Source organism: Vombatus ursinus, unplaced genomic scaffold (genome assembly GCF_900497805.2).
Source record: "Vombatus ursinus unplaced genomic scaffold, bare-nosed wombat genome assembly UNPS02014841.1, whole genome shotgun sequence".
Lineage (NCBI taxonomy): Eukaryota > Metazoa > Chordata > Mammalia > Diprotodontia > Vombatidae > Vombatus > Vombatus ursinus.
Window position 1 is genome coordinate 26,817,226 of NW_020954619.1, and position 22,577 is coordinate 26,839,802.

Below are 22,577 nucleotides of genomic sequence, written 5' to 3' on the forward strand. Positions count from 1 at the left end.
TCAAACTATTTCCAATGAGCAGATGCTTACTTCTAAATTTAACTTATTTGTTTACAAACATGTTAGCTTGGCTTCAAATTTCAAGTAGTAAGCTAAGCCCACAGACTATTGAGTCATTGTGGTAGTAGCTATTTGCAGATTTAAAAATGCAAGAAACTACTGTTATAAAATGGTAAGACAGATTTTAAGTAAATTGAAAAGAATAACAAGGCTTGTATGAGTACTTTTCACTGACTTTATAATGTGAGCCTAAGAGAGCTTCATTACCCTCTGAAGAATCCCAGTCCATTAATATTCTTGTGAACTGGTTAGATAAATGTGGTATAAATGTTAGTATAGTTATGGATTTGTAACTAGTTGAAAATACCCCAAAGGTGCTGATTAATGGATTAGTGTCAATGTAAAGTGAGGTAGTTAATGGCTTGATATAAGTTTCTTTTCTCAGACATATTTTCTTCAATATTTTTATCAATGACTTTGAGGAATATGTAGTGCACTTTACTGAAATTTTAATGATGAGAAAGTGAGTTGAATAGCTAATTCATTGACTCCCAGGAATAAAGAATTTCAGTAGACTGAGATAAAAAAAAGTTATTTTATTTATTTATTTTTGTTTAGATTTGGAGTGCTAGGTAATGATCAAGAAGGATAGAAAATTATTTTCCTTTGGGGGAGCTACAAGTCTTGTGGCCATGGAAGAAAACAAAGTGAATAAACTCTGGGCTCAGATTTTCAAAAATAAATGCCCAAGAGAAGAAGATAGGGGACTGTAGTGTGATTTACTATTTCAATTCTAGTAACACAGATAAATCATTCTAGTATTTGTGGGAATAAGGTGAGTCATGGACCATACCTTTATTTGGATTGAGCAATGGAAGGTTAAAAAATAAAAAGGTTGTGGTTATAGAAGATGACATTAAAGAGCAGAGTGGGATGGATTAGGAAGAGGTAACAGGAGTATCTGATTCATACAGTTGGATTGGTAAAGGAATCACCTGAAGCAAAAGAACTACAACAATGAAGGACTGATTATAAAAAGGGGTAAGATATGACCAAAATGATTTGGGTCTGAGAAAGAAAAGACTGAAAGCAAAGTTATACTGTTGCACACACACATAAACACACAGAGAACTAAAACTACATAGTGCTAATTTCTTTCTTTTAACAAGTAAATTAAATGGAAAAGAATATTAATATAGCATTTTTTAACAAATTTAAGAATCATAATATTAATTATAATGGGATGAATTTGACTACCAAATGAAAAAGTAAAATAGCGTGAATTGGAGAGTTAAAAACTTAACTATTGACTATATGCAACAAATACATATAAAATACAAAGATTCATTAAAACTATTGAAATGAAAATTTGAAGTAGAATTTATTCTGATACAGCAGAATAAAAAATGACAATAATTATTTGAAAAAAAGCAATAGTAAAACCAAATATTGTCAAGCAAGTCATGTGAGAAAAGAATTAAAAACATAAAGAAAAAAATCATTGTTCACAGTATGTATCAAAAGTCATATATTTCTAATACTGAAAGAAAAAAACTGCAAAAAGTCAAAGATAATAAATTATAAGTTGTTAATAGTTATAGGCCATTTTCTATTAATTAGATAGATAGATAGATAATTCCAAAATTTTTACTTTGTACTGAGGAAAATATAGCAGAAAGATGACTATGAAAGGATTTATGGACTTGAACAGAATGTTAGAAAAAAATCTAATATATATTAACAGCTCATGAATGACAATATTAAAATACATATTTATACTTTCTTAGCATTGAATGTCTTCTTTATTTGAATTAATCATATGCTAGGACAAAGGAATTTGTAAATAAATTCACAATGAAGGTAATGTTCAATATATTCATTATACATGAGAACACAATAAAAATTTGTTTGTTAATTGATATAAACAAAATGCAAAGACTTAAATAGACCAAAATATTATATTAAATAGTGGATTTTCAAAGAACAAAATATAAACACTAAACAATTATATGAAATGATATAAGAACACATCTATATACCAAAATTTATAAGTTGTATTTAAATCAGTCCTTTGAAGAAACTGTATATTATTGAAAGATAAAATTAATGTACTAGAAATATACATTAAAAAAACTAAAAATCAGGGAATAAGCAATGCTAAAACAGGTATCAAAAAAGTTAATAGTAAAAGTCAAAAATAATACAAAATGGGGAAAAAATTGTTGAGATGATAAAAAGAGCTAATTTTAAAGACCAACACAATCAGTAAAACTGGCTAATAAACTCATAAAAAGAAAAGGATAGTTCCTAAGATCAAACATTATAAAATACAATTCACAAAGACTAGATAGGAAATAAAGAAAACTATTAAGAAATATCATAACTAATTTTATGGAAATAGAACCAAAGTAAAAATGATAAATTATTTTTAAAAATATGAAATACTCATTTTAACAATAAATGAAATGATAAACTTCACCAGATAGTAAATCATAAATAAACTTTCAAAGGAGAAAAAATCCTGATCCAGATGGATTTACAAGTGAATTAAATACAATATTCATTGTCTTCATCATCATCATCATCATCTGAACTTTTCAAATAGAAAATGTACTCCATAATATTCACTTTAAGAGTCAAATATGGGAAACAAGCCAGGAACAGATTAGCATAGAAAGAAACTAGAAACATATATAACTACTGAATGGACATAAAAAAATCCATAAAATATTAGCAAGTAGAATACAGCAGTGTATTAAAAATTATTCACAAAGTCCAGGTTTTATTTATATAAAGAATGAAGGAGAATTTTACATTATGAAATATGTTTTTTTTTTCAGCCCAAGACAAGGTTTATTAGAACATCTGTCATATTAGTCAGACTCTTAAGGAGTCTGTGAGGCAGTGGCTAGATTTTAAGAATCTAAAAAATGGCTAGATTATAAGAATCTAAGCATCTTAATGGAGACAAGATGGACCTTATATACAGAAAAATTATGGGAGAGATCTAGTTGTGGCCAAGTAGTCTGTGAGGTAATAGAACTCCAAGGGTGGCCAAGGGAGAATGGAGCCTAGATAGGATTAAAGGTGGGAAGTAGGCCAGGGGACATAGGGAGGTCTAGGCTACGTTAAGGGTAACAGAATTGGGAGATTGGGTGGAGCCACAGTGAAAGGCCAGTTGATTGGATTATAGCCTCAGGAGACCGCCAGAGATTTGACCATGTGGGAAAGTCCAGGGTTTTTCTTTTTTGGGGTCTAGATCCCATCCTCATCATTCCCCCCCCAAACAAATGGGACCCAAATTCTTTTGGTGTAAGGAGTGAAGATCTCGGCTTCTGAAATTGCTTCTTGCTAGCAAGGGTCATAGAGCTGTCCCTGCCTCGAGGGGGCCCCAAAAAGAAGGTTGACTGAAACCAAGCACAGGCTGCATCCAGGGAATGATGGGGGGACATTGGCTGGTACCCGCTGTTTGCTATCAATAAAATCTGACAGAAAAGATTGCAGGGTCTAGATGTGATAGGATAAAACATCCTTAGCTCTGGATTCAGATAATTCAGTTTTCCAACCATGCAGTATCAAATCCACCTCATAGCCAGACTCAGGAATAGCCAGGTGAGTAAAGTTACTTTTCAAAGGAATATAATGGGGAAACCGAGCCAGGAGGATTCCATCTTAGACTGAGGCTAAAATTGTCCTCTCAGCTTTTTCCCAATGCTGACTTCCTACCAGTATCACATTCTCTCTGAGAAGCTTGTGGCCTTTCTCAGATGGTGGATTATTGATTATTGATGGATTATTATGATCCATCAGACAACTCAAAATAAAATCCTATGAGTTTTTACCTCAAATAGAAAGTTTCATTAATCACAGCTTAAGAAAATCTTTTCCCAGGATTTACATCTCAAACTTAAATTTGTCCTGGTGTAAAAATCCAATCATTAGAGATTTCTATACACTTGCAAATTTCTCAGCAAGACATAACCCAAACAAGCTTTTTGGCTAGTTTACACATTAAAACAATAACCAATAATAGCCAAATTATTTTAGCAGTAACCAAATTATGAAAAGTTGGTTGACATAACTGATACAAAAAGTTCACCAATTTGAAACTTGAAACAAACCTATTACCAGTCAGGTGACTTCAGTTTTGTTAAATGAATTTCCAAATTACTTTACATAGAGAATCAACATTTCATCATTAACAGTTAAAACTACAAATTTAAAAGAGTGTACTTACCCAAGTTCGAAGGCTAGCTTTTTTACCTTGAGCAGGATGTGCTGAACCTGGGTGATGCTTCCAGGCAAAGGTTGCCTTACAGCCCAAGGCCATTGCCAGGGTGGCCCATGTTGTAGCTACTGCCCCTCCTCCCTCCTTCCTTTCCCAGGTGGGGGAGGGTAAAATCAAAGGAGAGGGGTAAAGGGTGAAACTCTCTTCTTCTATGAGAGTGGTTAACAGATATCACCTTGACTCAAGTGAGGGGAGTGGGAGAAAAGAGTGACCAGGGTTGTAAAGAGGTGTTCCAAACTAATTAATGATCAATCACAAAACCTCCAGAATCTGCCAAGATATTTTTAGCTGTTCTAACTTTCCCCTGTAACCTCCATGAAGGAGAATTCAGGGGTGTAGAGGGAAGGGGGTAAGTTTCAGGGAATGAAAAAGCGACTGTGGTTTTCCCAAATTCTCTAGCACCAAGAGAACTGACATCATTGAGCATACACTTCCAGATAGGGCCTCCATCCTTGTCCTCTGTGCTGTGGAAGGTGTACCCACGTCTGTGGCCTTGAACAGACCCAGTGAACCAAGAGCCTGAGAGTGTCAGGCCAAGTGTGAGACAGCCTCTTAATTGTCTGCCCAAAAAGCACCTCCAAGCCTTGGTGCTGGGAGAGTGACTCCCACTGCAGAGCAAGAAAGGTGGGGGGAGACTTACATACCTTCCAGGCTTGGCTGGAGAAGAACTTGGGGTTAGGCAGTTTCCCCATATGGGCCACCAAAATGATGAGGCTTAGGGGTTCAGGGGTGCTGGGACCCCAAAATCAGAACATGCAGGTCCTGCCCAAAAGAATTTGACCCAAACCTTCTTTCAGCCAAAGACAAGGTTTATTAGAACATCTGTCATATTAGCCAGACTCTTAAGGAGTCTGTGAGGCAGTGACGAGATTATAAGAATCTAAGCAATGGCTAGATTATAAGAATCTAAGCCCATTATGAAATCTAATAAGGTAATTAAACCTCAAAATTTTAAAATAAATTCCATATCAATAGACATAATAAACATTTTATATTACATAATACATAATATTTTAAAGAAATAATATCTTTGGACTTAGAGTCTGAAGATAAAAGATTGGAAAATGTATTTGCAATCAATACTTATGAGAAAGTTTGTCTTCTGAATTTATATGGAATTGACACTAATGCAATATTAAAAGCTATTCCTCAAGAGACAAGTGATCAAATTAAGTAAGTAACCAAGGAGGCTATTGATAATAAAAAAAAAATTCTCAAAATACTTGTGACATATCATTTACCATAGTAAAATTAGAAAAAAAATATTCTCATTGATTGAGGAATAGCTGACCAAATTCTGTCACAGTGTGGTGGAATGTTCTTGCTTAGTAATGTATTATGAAGAGAAAAATTCATTGACACATGAAAAACTTAGGAAAAGCAACATATAATCAAAACTTGATAGCCAAAAGAACAACAAACATACATGCATTATGGCTATAACAATCTGTGAATAGCTTCAATAATGAAAGGCAAGATAAAGTTGTTCAAAAACAATGATAAATAGCAGTACCATGCCTTCAGTCCTTCTTTCTGTTAAGAATTGATACCCTAAATATATTTTTGTAGAGTAGCATGCATTTGGTGACAAATGACTGTCATTTCTAGAAATATTTAGCTATTTTTTTTGAATTAAGATGGTTTAAAAATTGAACACATTGTCTCACAATGTAATTAAATTCCTACGATTAAGAAATTCAGTTATAGTTTGGATAGTTTAAAGATGGCATAGAGGCAACTCAGAAATAATGGTTTGAACTAAATGATAGCTGAGACACTTTCCAATTCTAAAGTATTATATTTTTATGAAAAAATAAGCCATATCATACAAACCCTCCTTTTCATGCATATTCTTCAGTTTGTAGTCCCTACTGCACCCTTTATTTTCCATTATGTACATGACTTCATTTAGTTATTGTGACAACTAGGAGAATGAGTTGAGAATGATATGTTGATGCCTGTTCTACATTTAAGTCATTTGAACATTTGAATTTGTTTAAACTTAAGTATTATCCCAATAATTATATTGTATTGGCATATACTCTTCAAAAGAAGAGAGAACTTCTATGGGATTGGTTAGAAACCAAAGGCTAGAAGAACTAATTAATGTTAAGCTAAATTGGAGCCAGAGGCAAAACTACATGATCTTCTTGCATTTTCCTCATCAAAGGTAGAGATTTAAACAAAATTTGATTACTCTTCTTAATCATGTACTGTATTAGCAAAATTATGGTGTTATTATACATTAATATGTGATAGACAAGTTACAAAAATATTATCACTCATTAAAACATATTTATTATATTTGGCTCTCTAACTCCAAATCCAATTTTCCTACTACTGAAGCAGGGCTTTATCTGATTGTCCAAGACAGAGATATTTCATTTAAGGAAATTCAATCAAATGAACCATCCCACCATAAAAATATTACTTATACCTCTGTCTCCCCTAATCTTCTGCCTTCCTCAGTACATCCTATATCTGGCTATATTAACACATGCTTACATATGCACATACATGTGTATATATACAAAAATGCATCTGCTGATTGGACAATAAATTAAACAAGTATTTTCATTTGGGTGGGGAAGTGAAGAAAATATGATAATCTTCATTATGCAGATAAGGAATTTGAGGTTCAGAGGAGTTATGGAAAATAGTCAGGACTACACAGTTAGTAAATGTGGAAGTTGATACTTGAACATAGGCATTCCAGTTCCAAATTTAACATCATTCCCCCCATATAAGACTGCTTTAAAGGAAAGTATTACACAGATGAAATGACTGAGTAGCACAGCTTAAACCATAGAAAGACTAAAAGTTGTTTCTGTTGTTAACAAATAAATATTCACCTCTACCTTGGAGAGTAGGGTAGGATGGGGAGGTAGTATCTGTGATTTTTCTTGTGTGGAGAACTTCATGGTGGGGAAACACCTTCACTAGATGCAGATTCAGCAATTTGCATCTAACAGTCATACAGAGTAGCCTGGCAACACTAAGAGGTTAAGTTACTTGCCTATGATTATATGTCTAGAATGTATCAGAAGCAGAACATGAATCCACATCTTCCTAACTATACCTGCCCACTCTTCTCTATTCTACATCACCTCTCTTTTTGCCTGTATATACTTACTGATAATAATAATAGTTCACTTTTATTTAGGACTTAAAATTTTCAAAGGACTTCATATACATTATCAAATCTGATCCTCACAATAATCATGCATTTTTGCTCCTGTTTTATAGTTAGGCAAACTGAAGCTTAAAGGGGTTAACATAATTGTCCATCACATTAGTGTCTGAGGTGTAATTTTTGTACACATCTTCTTGATTTTATACCCAGTCCTCTATCTACTATGCCCTATTGAACTCTGTGTGTGTTTGTTAAAATAAGAGCCTATTCTGAAAGTTTAAAGAAAAGGTAGGCTAATGATTTTGGTTTTTCAAAGTTTACTTATTTGACTAATTTAAGTGCAGTTCTGTATTCTTGGGATGAATAAATGGTTGTAAGCAAAGATGCTAACAAATAAAGAAGCCCTGACTGGTTCAGTAGTACCTTAAGGGCATGCCAAATAATGCAAACTCATGGTTCATTTAGAGCTTTTGAAAGCTGCAATTTTCTGTAATAGATAAGCCTTACATAATGTGCCTAGAAACAGTATTTCATAAAATGTCAGTCAAGTTCCCTCCCTCCACCGCCGCCTAATTGCGTCCATTCTGCTACCAGTGATGAAGGGACAAGTAAAAGACTTGGAGTGACATAGCTTTGAGGGAGGAGGAAAGGAGGGGAGATCATGCCAGTTATAGCTGACTATAAATTCTGTAATATTTAAAACACAGCTGTGTTTTTATCAGCAATGTTACAGAAGCAACATTGTAAAATGAATCTTAAATGATCTGTCAAATCAGGGCCACGCAATGTAAAGTGAGATTGAATGGAACAGCCTTGATGATATGAATCCCAGCTTTAAATTAAGTTGAAGCAGTTTAGACTCAGTTGGCTTTAAGTACATTTTTTTTTTTTTGCTAACTGTGCAATAAAGAAATACAAATGAAATCTGACTAGAATGACAACTTTAAAGAAAAACTGATATAAGATTGAGCCTCCAGATACTTTGTAAATTGCTGATTGTTTGTGATGACTCAATTAACATGGAGGAAAGGTTAGAAATCTCATCTATCTCTACAGCACCCCTCCACCCCCACTCAAAAATTCCACTTCTCTCTTGGTGACTTCTTTGATCCACAACAAATGTTATGTTTTCCTCTTAAGTAGTAACTTTGCCCTTCTGTGCACCTACCTAACCTAATTTTCATTTGTCTCTGATACATTCATCTATTTCATGAGTTGTTTTACAGTGTCTTATTTATCTTTCTATCTTGTCTATGGCTTAGCACATTGCTATTCATGTAGAAGGTATTTAGTAATGGTCTGTGGGATTAGATTTAATTGGTCTTCAAGCAAAGGTTAGATGACCATTGATGGAGTATATCATAGAGGAGATTCTTTTGGGGGTTATGGGTTGAAATTGATGGTCACTGAGGTCCCTTCCAACTTTCACATCCTGTGATTTTATCAAAGAGTTGAATATTCTCATATAAATTAGTGTTAATATCTTCATGCAAAATATTGTAACTGATTTTGATACAATACAGACATACATTAAATGAACAACCAACTCCTTGAAAGAGGCCAGAATAGATCCTTTAGATAAGTTCAAGACAAGGCTTATAAGTATGTAAAGTTATTTTCTCAAGTACAGTATTAAAATTTTGGGGCTGTAAAAAGTTTTTCCCCTCAAACTTCAGCTCAAAACTATTTCCCATAACCAAGGGTCACAGAACCTACAATTCTACTGTTAGAGAATCATTCTTTTGTCTTAATTCTAGCACCTTCCCTCTTTTAATTATTTCCTACTTATCCTGTATATAGCTTTTTTATACATATTTGTTTGCTTGTTGTGTCCCCCATTTGCTTATGAGCTCCTTTCAGAAGAAGGGTTATCTTTTGCTTCCTTTTGTATACTCATCACTTAGCACAGTGTCTGACACAAAATAGGCACTTAGGAAATATTTGTTGATTTATGACGGGTCTAACCTTTGCCCATATCAAGAATTTCCAAATATAAGTTTCTCTAAGAATAGAAATGCATGATATCACTAATACCGAGATGTTAAAGGGTTTGTTGTATCACTTTCCCTGTTAACATGAAGGACCTAAGATACCAAGAAAGATCAAGGCATATGAGAATGATGGGATACAAGAAAAATGAAGAAAGGGTTCAGAAATGCAAGATAAATCTAAACTCACCTGCTTTATACTTTTACTTATTGGCTAGTTTTATGGGCTCAAACTCTGCCCTTATTTCATATAGCTAGATCTACAATTATATTAGTAGAGGGAACTCCCCAGAAGAATACTCTATCAACGCAGAATGGCAACTTCTCTGAAACGTATAGTCTTACTGAATTGGATGGGTCACTGAGAGGTTGTTAAGAACTTGTCCAGATTCATACAGCTTATAGGTATCAGAAACTGGACTTCATCCACTTATTCCTGACTGTGAAGGTAGATTATTCTCCACTATTCCATGCTTCCTCTCATTTCATATCTTCTTGCTAAATAAAAACCTATTTTTCATATTCCTGTCAATGTAGTTAGGTTAGTCCCACTCTAATGTAAAGCAGTTTGACTACACAGTGAATATTGTGTTCAGTTCTGATCACCACATTTTAGGAAAATCATTGATAAAATGGAGCTTGCTCAGAAAATGATGTTAGAAGCAGATGAAGGAAATGGGCATGAAAAGCATAGACATTTTATGACAGAAAGACTATTAAGTAAAATACTGGCTTGAATGCTGGACTTTGTCAGTGAACAAAAAAGTCCTGTATTCAAGTTCTACTTAAGACAATTTACTGACCAATGGCTAATCACTTAACCTTTCCCAACCTGTTTCTTCATTTATAAAATAGGGATAATGATAGCACCTACCTCATGGAGTTGTTGTGAGGACCAAATGTTATAAAGTAAAGAGCTTTGTAAATATTAAAGCACTAGCTATTATTAGGAGACATGATGATTATAGCTCTTTAAGCCTAGGTAGTTTGGAGGCAGGTTGTGAAGTTTCTTAAAAGACAAAAAGAGAAAATTGTTTTTGATTCTAGAGATAACATGAAGCCACTGAAGCTTGCTGATTCAAAGAGTGACATGGTCAGACCTGTGCTGTATGGAGAATTCATTGGAAAGGACATGGAGGCAAGGGGACTATTTAAAAGACTACTGAAATCTTCTATGTCTAGATGACAGGTGATGAGGTCCTTAATTAGGTTGGTAGGCACCGGAATTGAGATCAAGAGAAATATGAGATATATTGTAGAGGTAGAATAAACAAGATGCAAAATGCCTCTTATTCTTAGAATAGAATAGTCTTAGAAGAATAAAAATCACAAATCAATAAAAGGTTGATGGAAAAATCCATAGTGAATAGAAGCAGGCTATAATATAACCAAGAGTTTTGTATAAATATTTATGAATATATATGGATATATATACATATATATGTGTATACATATAAATCATATTTAACTGTGTTCACTTTGTTTATAGATAATCCAATTTATCTATTAAATAATTACTATTGCCAGCTTTCTGATATTTATCTCAACTTTCTAGATTGTAGTTTCCTTTCTCAATACAGAGTGACCCTTTGTTCACTGACAATGTAGTAGCTATTATTTAACTGATGCATTTCTGCTTGAATAAACTGGATATATATATATACACACACGTATATCAAGGCATTTTGCTCTAACTTATTCCTTCCTTCATCCTTCTTTTAATGACAAGTTTGTCATACTTTCCTTCCCTTTCCCTTCTTTTTGCCCATATCAGCTTTTCTCCTCCCTATGCTGTTTCCTATGCACTTCTCTCCCCATATGATCATATGGAACTCATTTGAACCTCCACATCCCTCCCCTGAATTTTCAGATTGTTCTTTCACTTCACTCTTTGGTTTTGTTGGCCTCAGTCAAAATGTTATGATTTCACCTAACACATCAGGATATAAAGATGAAGTTAAAAATAAATGAGATTTCTTCTTGTGACTCCCATGTACCGTTCCTTTTAGATCTCAATAGCTTCTAAAAAGAGTTACATGGATATAGGTGACCAACAAGACCTTTGAGATCTTGATTTATTAACTTTATAGTACAACATATGCATTTATGATTGACGTGGTGCATTTCCAAACAAAAACAAAGCAAAACAAACATCGTATTGGAATCAATCTATCTGTTTTTTAAATCCATCACTTACTACTTGTATGCTCTTGAAGAAACCACTTAAACCCCTTGGACTTCAATTTCCTCATGTATAAAATGAGTGTGTTAGACTAGAGGGCCTTGAAAACCCCTTCCTAATCTAACTAAACCCATGATCCTATGTGAATATATACATTATTCAATTAATGGAATAAGTGCATTTCTAGGCAAAGTATATTTAAAGCAAATTTTTGTTAGGTGGACCCTAAATTCCTGTTGACTTTCATCAGAAAAAAAATTATCCCATTTTCAGAAAGGAAAATAAAAAAGTTCTTCTTAACATAGGAAACTTACCTAAATGTCTGCCAATAGTTTCAAAAGGCCCAAAAGATTAGAATAGGATATCCAGAGATTCTGATTATAACCTAATGTTTACCTTCCATGCTGACTGATGTTCTCCATTATAATACTATTATCATCAAGTATGAAGTTATAATACAAAAAATATAGGATATTTAATCTAATGAATGGCTAGAACACAGATGATAATAATGCGTACTTATAAAGCACTACAATTTATAAATACTTAGAAAGTTTTTTTTTCCTCAACAACCTAGTGAAGTAGGGGCCATGAGGGTTATTAATCTCATTTTATAGATGAGGAAATTGAGGCTCAGCTTTGCTTTAAATATGAATCAGAGCCTCGATTAGGAATATAATCTTTTGATTATACATTTAATTAAATCTAATTGGAACATTATAACATGGAAAAATTACATCTGTGACTTCCATTTAACAAAATCTTCATCAGTTTCTTCAGTGTGATAAATATCTCCCTAGATTCAGTTCCATAGAACATCTCCCTTCCTACTGAGAAATATATTACACATAGTGCACAGTCAGATAAAAAAGACAACATCTGTAGCTTTTGAACTATATTGTGCCTGTCTGTGTGCTTGAATGAGACTATATAAATTGAGTCACACTCACAGAAATTCTGCTTTCTGTAGTTCAAATGCATGTATTTTATGGTTGAAAACTGATTTTACTTACACTTTTTTTGTTTTATCTATGTTATTCATGATTAATTCTATAAAACCCAGTCTATCCAGAAGCAGCAGATTGGGCAATGTATAGTACACTGAATCTGGAGTCAGGAGGACCCAAGTTCAAATCTGCCCTTAGACATTAACTTGTGACCCAGGGCAAGTCACTTAACCTTTGCGTTAGTTTCCTGAACTATAAAATGAGTAAAACAACAGTGCTTACTTCACAGGATTGTTGTAACAGTCAAATGAGTCCTTAGCACAGGGCCCGTAACATAGCAGGCACTCTATGAATGCCTATGAACTTCTCTCCCCATATGATCATATGAAATTCATTTGAACCTAAAAGACATTGCCTATAGTCTCTTAATGGAAAGGAAACAAACCACCATCCCCAATCCCACAAAACTCTGAATGAGAAAGCAGTTTTACCTTGAACCAAGGAATTATAACGGAAACTAGGAGAGATGCTGAAAAACTGTAGAAGGGGGAAGGTTTTCCTAATTTTTACAAAAGGACAGAAACAAATGATTTGATTCCCAGCAAGATTATAGAATGATTTGGATGAAAATGATCCATTTAAACTTTATAAAACTAAAAGTGGTGATCTCTAGTCCATCAATGTTTCATCAAGAAAAGCTAACGACAAACTAAACTCATTTCCTTTTTGTAACAGTCACTAGATTGATAGCTCAGTGGAGTGCTGTAGACATATTATACATAACTATTAGCATTGTATTAGATAAAATATGCATGCTTGATTGTGGATAAGTTAGGAAGATATGAGTGGAATGATCATACAATTGGTTGAATGATGAGACCTAAACATCAATGCCTCTCAATCTGGAAGGAAGTCTCTAGAGGAGTATTTTGGGAAGCTTTACCTTGGCCTTTCCTAGTTACCATTTTTCTCAATGCCTTCAATGAAGACACAGAGGACTGCTTTATCCCAAACATTCTTATTATTCACATTGTGAAGATTTTCACTTTCCAGAGTGATTTATATTAGTGTTCACTTAAGCTCTTTCTAGCATAGAAAATTTGTTTTATGAACTGAATATGTAGACAACAGTTTTTCTGAAACATAGGTATAAAGAAAATTCAAGAGTAACTGTATAATGGGTGTGGTTTCAACTTGTATTTATTTGTGTATTGATTATAGAATCATTGGTTCAAGGTAACAGGTACAGTGGATAGAACACAGGGCAAGGAGTCAGGGAAACTTGAATCCTAATCTGACCTCAAACACAAACTATCAGTGTGACTCTGGGCAAGTCACTTAACCTCTGTTTGCCTCAGTTTCCTCAACTGTAAAATGGTAATAATGACAATACCTACCTTACAACAGAACTGCTGTGAAGGACAAATAAGTAAAGCACTTATATATAGCACTTGGCACATAGTCGGATAAATACTTACTTTTTTCTCTTTCCTTCGTGGATTTAGGGGTAGAAGAGATTTTAGAGAATATATAGTGTCACCCCCTCATTTTATAAATGAGGAAACAGAGGTTCAGGTAAATTAAGCAACTTGTCTAACCAAGGTTATAAAGGTAATAAGCTTCAGAAGTTAAATTTGAACCCAGGTCTTCTGACTTAAGGGTCATTTTTGTCTTCACTGTACCAGGCTATTTAACCACTCTATGGTTTATGTAAAGAAATATTTCAAAGCCAGTGTGGTTTATTACACTTGTTCAATCCATTCTACTTGTTCCCATATACAAAGAATGCAAAATCATTTCAGTATAAAGTCTGAATAGTACTAAAGTAAATAGGAAAATTTGTTCTACCCAAAGAATCAAATTGTTCATTTAAATACCTTTGCCCCTCCTCCTCAAAGTATGAAAAGAGAATCATCAACTCCTTTCTGGAGTTATTTGTCTTCTAATCTGAAACTGATTAAAATGCCTTTCTAGGATCAAAGTTTTACGTCAGACATCCCACTAATGAGGTACCACTCTGTGACTTTTTTTTTTCCTATGGAGAGTGGAATAAAAGACTATGAAGTAGAGAATCTAAATTCTACTTTGCAAATAAGGATTTTTAAATGTAAATTTGTCCTGTAGATTGAACCCTGATAAAGAAATACTTTCAATTATAATACAACTTATTTCATTTTCTTTTTAATAACAAACTGAAAAGAGGACAACTTTTTAATTTTTCATAGTAATGTATGCCATGTACATTACATATTTTCCTTCTCTAAGTATAATGCTAAATGGTTATATCAGCGAGATTACCTTTATAATATTACATAATATTTTATGTGAAGAGTAATGGAAAGGATCCCAATAAATCCTTCATGTTTTTAGCCCTGCATCATCATAAATATACCTTATTTTGCTAAAATGCTGTATAAGGCAATTAAGTATTTCCTGTCATAAAAAACACAATGGTAATTGTAGATGAGGAAAATAATGTTTCTTGCCTTCCATCACCATATGTCCCTCCCATTCTTTCTCTCTCTCTCTCTCTCTCTCTTTCTCTCTCTCTCTCTCTCTCTTTTCAACTTCACTGCCTTTCTTCTCCCTTTCCACCCCACTCTCATGCTTAAAGCTAAAGCACTCCAAAGTATATGTTTTCTGCCCTTCCTTTTCTTGGTACTATAGTTTGTTTGGTGGAGGAAAGGCACAGAATTCACCCTTAGCTTAGGCAGTGTAGGCCCTGTTATTTCCTGAACTGTTTCCTCAGCCCCTGAGTATCATGAACCTAGCAGACATGCCCTTGTGTAAATGGAGGTTACCAATATAGCATCCAATATCAAACAACATTAAGTCACCTTAAATGTGATAGGATTTTACCATCTATAAAATCCCCAACAACATTAAAGGTGATCATGAAAGGTGATATCACCACAGTATCTAATATCAAACCAATAATAATGATAATAATAATAATAATAAAGTCCATTGCCGTTGATGTTATATGATGGTGAGTCACTTCATGAAGTGGAATCTGGGAAAAAAAATAGAAGCATTTATAGATGCTTATTAGATTCCAAAGGAGGAAGCCAAGTAAAGCAACTACAGTTCTGTGCCTATAACACATAATAACAATATAATAATATAATATATGACAGTAATAACAGTAAAAACTCACATTAAATTATTTTCTATTTTTTATTGACCTGTGATTTTATGAATATAGGGAACTCCCATAACTCACTCTACCAATATCAATCCACACAACTGGTCAGTAATTTACAATTTAGAGAGTTGCTTGGGGCACTGAATTTTTTAGTGCTTGACCAGGGTGATGCCACCAGTATGTGTCAAAGATAGGACTTAAATTCCTGTCTTCTTGACACTATGGTCAGCTAAGTTTTGAAAGCTTCTTATATACCTCATCTCATTTAAGACTTACAAAACCTCTGTGAAGTCAATATCACAAATACTGTTAGCTCTATTTTGAAGAAGAGAAACCTGATACTTGGAAAGGATCAAACTTGCCTAGGCTTTTAATTTCTTAACTATCAGAGGAAGAATTTGTTTTTAGATTCTCTGCTCCATGTCTGGCATGCTAGTCACTACAGGAGGTTGTCTCTTTAGCTCATGAAATCATAGTGGAAGGAGCCGAGTAAGAAAAGAACTCAATTTGAATTTCCCTCCCACAATGTATTTGGTTTGGTCACCCTGGGAAAAAGTCAGTTAAACTCTTGAGCCTCAGTTCCCTTACCTGTAACCTGAACATAATCATAATTAAAAACAATGATATTATAGTGACAACTGCCATCCTCACAGGATTGTTTTGAGGATTATATAAGACAGAGAACATTTCTTTGTAAACCTTAAAGCTAAAACAAAATCAAGTATCAGCTCTTAAAGGATTTTATTCAACCATCTTAAGATCTTTTTTTTCTTAATTTGGACATGTGTTTCTTCATAATACCATTGATGCCAATCAATAACACTGTCTTTATTTTATATAAGTAAGCCATAACATGAGGTGTGAAGCATTTGGAAAATATCAATAAGTAAAATTAGTCAGATGGATAGTCTTCTTATAAATATTGATAGAAGGGATTCCTATTTAGGTATGGGTTGGGCTACTCTAAATCTGAGGGCCCTTTTGAAAAGTTTCATGATTTAGTGGTACCTAATGGCCACTCCCTACCTTTCCAAACAGAGATAATATGTGTATAAGTGCTTCCTATAGATAGTAATTCATAAAACTCCCCCCCCAACCTTCTTCCTTTAAGACCCAGGGGTTCTTAACCATTTTGTGTGTCATGGACTCCTTCAAAGTCTAGTAAAATCAATCAATTGTACCTCAGAATAATGTTTTGAAATGCATAAAATAAGATAGATTAGCAGAAAAACTAATTACATTGTGATAGTCACATATTTATGTAACTGTACATATATATGGCATATAATTATGTATACATGTATGAATGTTACTATATAATCATACATACATATATACACTATATATAATATATATGTATGTATATATGTGTGTGTGTGAATGTATGTGTGTATATGTGTGTGTATACACACACACACACACACACATATATATATATATAATACCTAACTGTGTAAGTTATCTCTTATACATAGTGGGGGTTAGGGTCATGGCACCCTTGTGATCTGGAAAATCCATGTTAAATTTTTTGGCTTTCCCTTTGTATTAGAGAAGAAGTATGAATTTTCTTTTCATTTTCTTTTATGGGCTGTTTACAGTACCTTATTGTAAAATTTGGTTTAAGTATTTGGTAATAAGTTCTGTGTCATCTGCTGGCTTTTGGTGTCATTTGCAGATTTTCTGCAAAACTCCCAAAAAAATCCCATTTAAGTTCTTATGCTAACCTTGATATATGGAAACTACGAAAGGGAAAGTGGCGATGTAGAAGAGATAACTATTTATCTTTATATACAAAAATATAACTATATATAGAAATGTAGTTACACGTGTGCATATATGTATATATGTATGTTATATGTGCATATGTATGTAAATTTATACAAACAAACATAAATTCATGGATCCTAGGTTAAGAAATCTTGTTTTAAGGCAAATAATAGGCATCTGATACTTTTATTACCTTAGGTGATGGGGGCTCCATAATTAAGCATAGGGAAAAAAATGGCTAGGAGAGATATATTCAGGTGTTCTGGGAGAAAGGGAAAAAAAATACTGTACTCATAACTGTATCTGAGAACTGGGATCTCAGTTTTCCCTGCTCATCATCAACAAAGTTCTATCCCTTCTAATCTTAAAAAGAATGAGGCCTACAAGAATCTTTGGACCATAGGATTTAGAGCTGAAAGGATACTTACATACCATCTAGTCTGACACCCTCATTTTACAAAGGAAGAAACAGACACTGAGAAGTTACCAAACTGGCCAAAGGTTACCAAGCCGGTAAGTTGCAGAGCCATTCCCAGAATCTCAGCACCTACACAGAAGACCCTATGAAATTGTAACTTGAGAAAAATAAAATGCTTAGCATACTACCTCTCACACATAAATACATATTCCCTTCCCTTCCCCATGTCAAACATATGATATCATCTCATTTTAAATGAATTCAGCAGTACTCATTTTCTCATTCTCTATTTTTTTCTGCATTTTAAGTTACTGAGGTCAAAGAATTCTTCACCCTATGACCAGCATTCTCTGTAAGCCTCTCCATACTTGGCTAGCTTGATCTTCAGAATGTAGACATGGTCTTTTTCTAGGACTCTCATCTTTTCTACCTTTTCTAGAGCTTTTCTAGTTGTGATCCTAGTTGCGGAACTTCTAGAGCCCTGGATCATTTCCACATTTTTTTCTCTCCTGCTTATTCTTTCCTAATAACATCACTAAGTTCTATTTCTGTTCAGTCCTATTTCTCTTAAAACCTAAATTTCAAATTCAACATGTTTCTTTTTTTCCTTTTGGAGAATTAATTAATTTTCAAGATTTGTGTTTAACCAAGTTTTCTCTTTTAGTATTCTATCCATCTTCTACTTAGAGCTTTTTCAGAATAATCTTTTTTTTTTCTGGAGGGGCAGGATCAGGTGACAATTTCTTTTCCTTCCAAATTAGATGTGCCTATGATAATCTGGGACAAATAAAGTAACATTTAAATTACTCTGATGTTTTAAGAAGGAATAATATTTCCCACTGAAATAAACATCTCAATATTATTTTCTAAAGCAATAAATGAAACTAAAATATATTCATCTGTTAATGCTCAATAGAAGAATTTTAAACTCTATAAGCTTTTTAAATTCCGTGAGTCCTAATTAATCTGAATAATGTTTTGTTTCTTTCTGCTAATCAGCTGAAGGTGCTTGTGGTGGAACTTTGAGAGGGACAAGTGGTGCCATTTTTAGCCCTCATTTCCCTTCGGAGTATGACAACAATGCTGACTGCACATGGACCATTCTTGCTGAGCCTGGAGATACCATTGCTTTGGTCTTTACTGACTTCCAGCTAGAGGAAGGTTATGATTTCTTAGAGATCAGTGGGACAGAAGCACCATCAATATGGTAAGTACAAGAATGATTATGAGCATGGAATTGAAACATAACCACTGATAAACTAGTTCCCTAGGATTCTACAGTGAATTTTATTCATTGCCTTATAATTAATTCCTCACCCATGTTTGATGAAAAGAAACAGTGAATGGATTGTATTGACTTCAGAGGCCCCATGCACGTATCGTGCTTGTTTGTGAGGCTTGAAAGGGAATCTAAAAACTCTTTGTGACACATTGACTTCCTGACATCTGTCAATCTGTTGCCCCATCCACACTCCCTGTCAGCTTGAAAGCAGTGGAGAAGAGAGTTGTTATATGCCATTTGGAGATGAAATGAGGTAGGAAAAAAAGGATAGAAAGGATCAAGTGGGAACTGACGTCTCTGGAATTGGTTTTTTTTTTTTTTTATTCCCTTGAGATTGTATAGTTGATGCAACAGAGCTATATGTATGTATAGAGATCGCCTATTGAATTTAAAGATGATGCCACAAATGATTCTGCTATCTGGGTGGAGTGTGACTGAAAAAATGTTATGTCAAAACTAATCAAATTGACAGAATAAAATGGGAAATATAAGCCTCTGCCAATAGTCATTTTTAAGGACCAAAAATAAAACCAAATATGTGACCCTAGTTCTTAACAAATAACCCAAGTTAACACCAGTGAACCAAATGTCAGTTAACTTGAATTTATGCTTAAAAAGGAAAATGTTATTGGATTTATTGCTATCTTTTTCAGTTTGGATGGTGGTTTGTGTATCAAGGGAAATTTCTCATTAATATTGTGTAATATGACTTGAAACTATGATTCTCAACAATATGTTGTAGCCATCAATCTACAATTTTTCAGTTTTCATATCTGATAAGTTGGTAACTCAATACCTGAGGTAGGCAATTAGGAGTCCTTTAGTGAGTAAGATGGGTGTCATAATTAAAGGGCAGGTAAAGAGTATAACTGAAAATATTGTTTATTCTCAGTAGCTGTGTGATATGGTTGTAATGAAGGGACAGCTGTATATGTGTATAACTGGAAACTTTATAAAATGAGTTGTAAAAGCATAAATATTTGATTTATGAAGATAATTGAGGCAAAATATTATGGGCTGATGTATTATCACAAAGATGCCAGAGTTATTAGTTCTTTAATTCATTTTGTTTTTCCTCAGCAAATCCTGAGTACTGGATATTTTTTTTTTATTTTGTCATGCTGAGAGAGGTAGGCAGAATGTTGCATCCATGCATCCATAAACAAAGGATAAGGTAGATCCAGTGATTGTGCACAGGACTAGCCCTTGTAGTACTTACTGAAAGGCCTGGAAATCATGGTGCTAGAAGAGATCTTAGAGACTATCCACAGATCCAAAGTTTTTGGAGTTTCTTTATGAGGATATGATGTAAATGTGGGGGTGCTATTATTGTCATTTCATGTGTTGTTAGGAGATCAATGAAATCTAGTTGAGTTGTTTCAAAGTATTTCCTGAAACACATTTGATGTTACTGGTTACGTAGATATATCTTTTCTTCTTTATGTTCCATTTTCCTTTTAAAAACTGGAGAAATGTCATCTTTTTTATTATGATTTGTGTTTTATGCTTCATTCATTTTGGTTAAAATTTATAATACTTTCTTATTTATTATGTAAATTTCTCAATTTACTTGTCAAGTGTTTGTGATATTTGGATCTCAAAACTTGTATACAATTGTTTATTTCCTTTTTTTCCTTTTTCTTTTACTTATTTTAAAGAGGACAAAACGGCATAATGGAAAGCTGAGTGATGTTCAGAGATCAGAGCTCTCATTTAATCCTAGCTGTGCTACTAGTTATCTCTAAGAAATTGAGTAAGGCAATTTTACCTTTCTAGGCCTCAGTTTCCTCAACTATAAAATGAAAAGATTAATTAGAAAACTCCTAAGATTTCTTCTAACCCTAAAAGCTGTGATTCTATGATTAGATGATCTCTGATGTCCCTTATACTTCTTTGATGCTCATTTTTAAGAAATCATGAAATTTAACTTTTGTCTTCAAAAAGTATACATTTTCAAAGGTGTAATTAACAAGGAAATATTGACAACTTTTGATAAGTATAGATTGTTGACCTTGCAGAAGAGATATGAAAGAATACTCTTCATAAGCAAAGTAACAGATAACTGACAAAACTCTATCATCATTAGTTTATCCTTGAGAGTTGATTTCTTTACTCCAAAGAAAGGAAACTGTAATAACAACAACAAAGATAAATATTAAGCCCACAAAGACCACAAAACATATCCATTAGTGCTCTTTCAAACATGACCTCCTTGGTGTTGAGCAAGTTCTTTTCTTCTTTCTTTATTTTTTTTCCTTTATGTGAGAAAAGCAGAAGAATAATCCAGCTTGACTAGAGTAGAACGTGTAAAGAAAGCAATACTGTTAAAGTAAGATTAAAAGAAAGAAGCTGAGTGGTACCAAATTGTGGAGGACTGGCAGTGGAGGAGTTTGAGTAAACTGATACTCTGTAGGCCAGTGAAAATTTTTTGAGCGGAGAAGTGATGTGCCAAAATCTATACATAAGAAAGAGTATTCTGGAAGTTGTAGAAGAATCAAGTGATTAGAAGGGAAGAGAGAGGAGGTAGAAAGATGACTTTAATTCAGTCCTTTGTTTTTGAAATAGGAAGTTCAAGGAGAAAAAAATCTGAGATTAATTATTTTGCACACTCTGCTCTTCTCTGTACTTTATGTTCTTTCTGACACTGAACTTCTAATGTTACTCCTCCTTCTTTCTTCACCCCAACTACACTTTTGCAGGTACGTCTCCTATTTTGGTGGTTAGAGGTGTCAGAAGGGTACATATTGATGAGACCAGGGTATCCCCTCCCACCATTTTCTCAAAATTATTGTAAATTAAATATCTAGTTTGTCACCAGAGTTATCTAGTGGGATTACTTAAAAATCCTAGTACTAGGAAGATCAGTTGGAAAGTATACTAAAATGTAGGATATAAAGGTCCTTTTTTCATAAAAGAAATGCCTACACCCTACCTCCAGTGCCTACATATGTGGGACTACAAATCACTTCTGCTGACTTTGTCCTAAAAAGTTCTGATTATGGCAAGTATATCTGAAGGAGTAGAGAAAGGGAAGGATGATGGGTACTTAGTTTCTTTCTCCACTATACCTTCAGATTCTTAAGCTATTTCTTCCTCTGCTTTTGACAAATTTGAAGGATTGTTTACTCAGTCCGAAGTAAAGAGGATTAAGTTTTCACATCTATACTGAAAGTCATTGAATCAACAAGGATTTATGAAGTAATGACTACATGATAACATTTAAATAGCATGTTCTTAATTCCAACTACTATATGCCTGAAATTGTACTAAGTGCTGGGGATACAAAGACACAAATTAAACACTCCCTACCCTCAAAGAGCTTACATTTGATCAGAGAAGACAACACATACAATGTATGTGTGTGTGTGTGTATATATATATATATATATATATATATATACATACATACATACATATATATATATAT

General features: G+C 33.7%; 1 protein-coding gene across 1 annotated transcript in view; it reads left to right on the forward strand.

Moving 5' to 3' along the window:
• Positions 1-22,577, forward strand: part of CSMD1 (CUB and Sushi multiple domains 1) — a 2,488,924-nt gene that overhangs the window by 1,090,714 nt on the left and 1,375,633 nt on the right. The window contains exon 5 of the mRNA XM_027840340.1: positions 18,868-19,075. Within this exon, the coding sequence (XP_027696141.1) occupies positions 18,868-19,075 (208 nt within the window). The remainder of the gene's footprint in view (positions 1-18,867; positions 19,076-22,577) is intronic.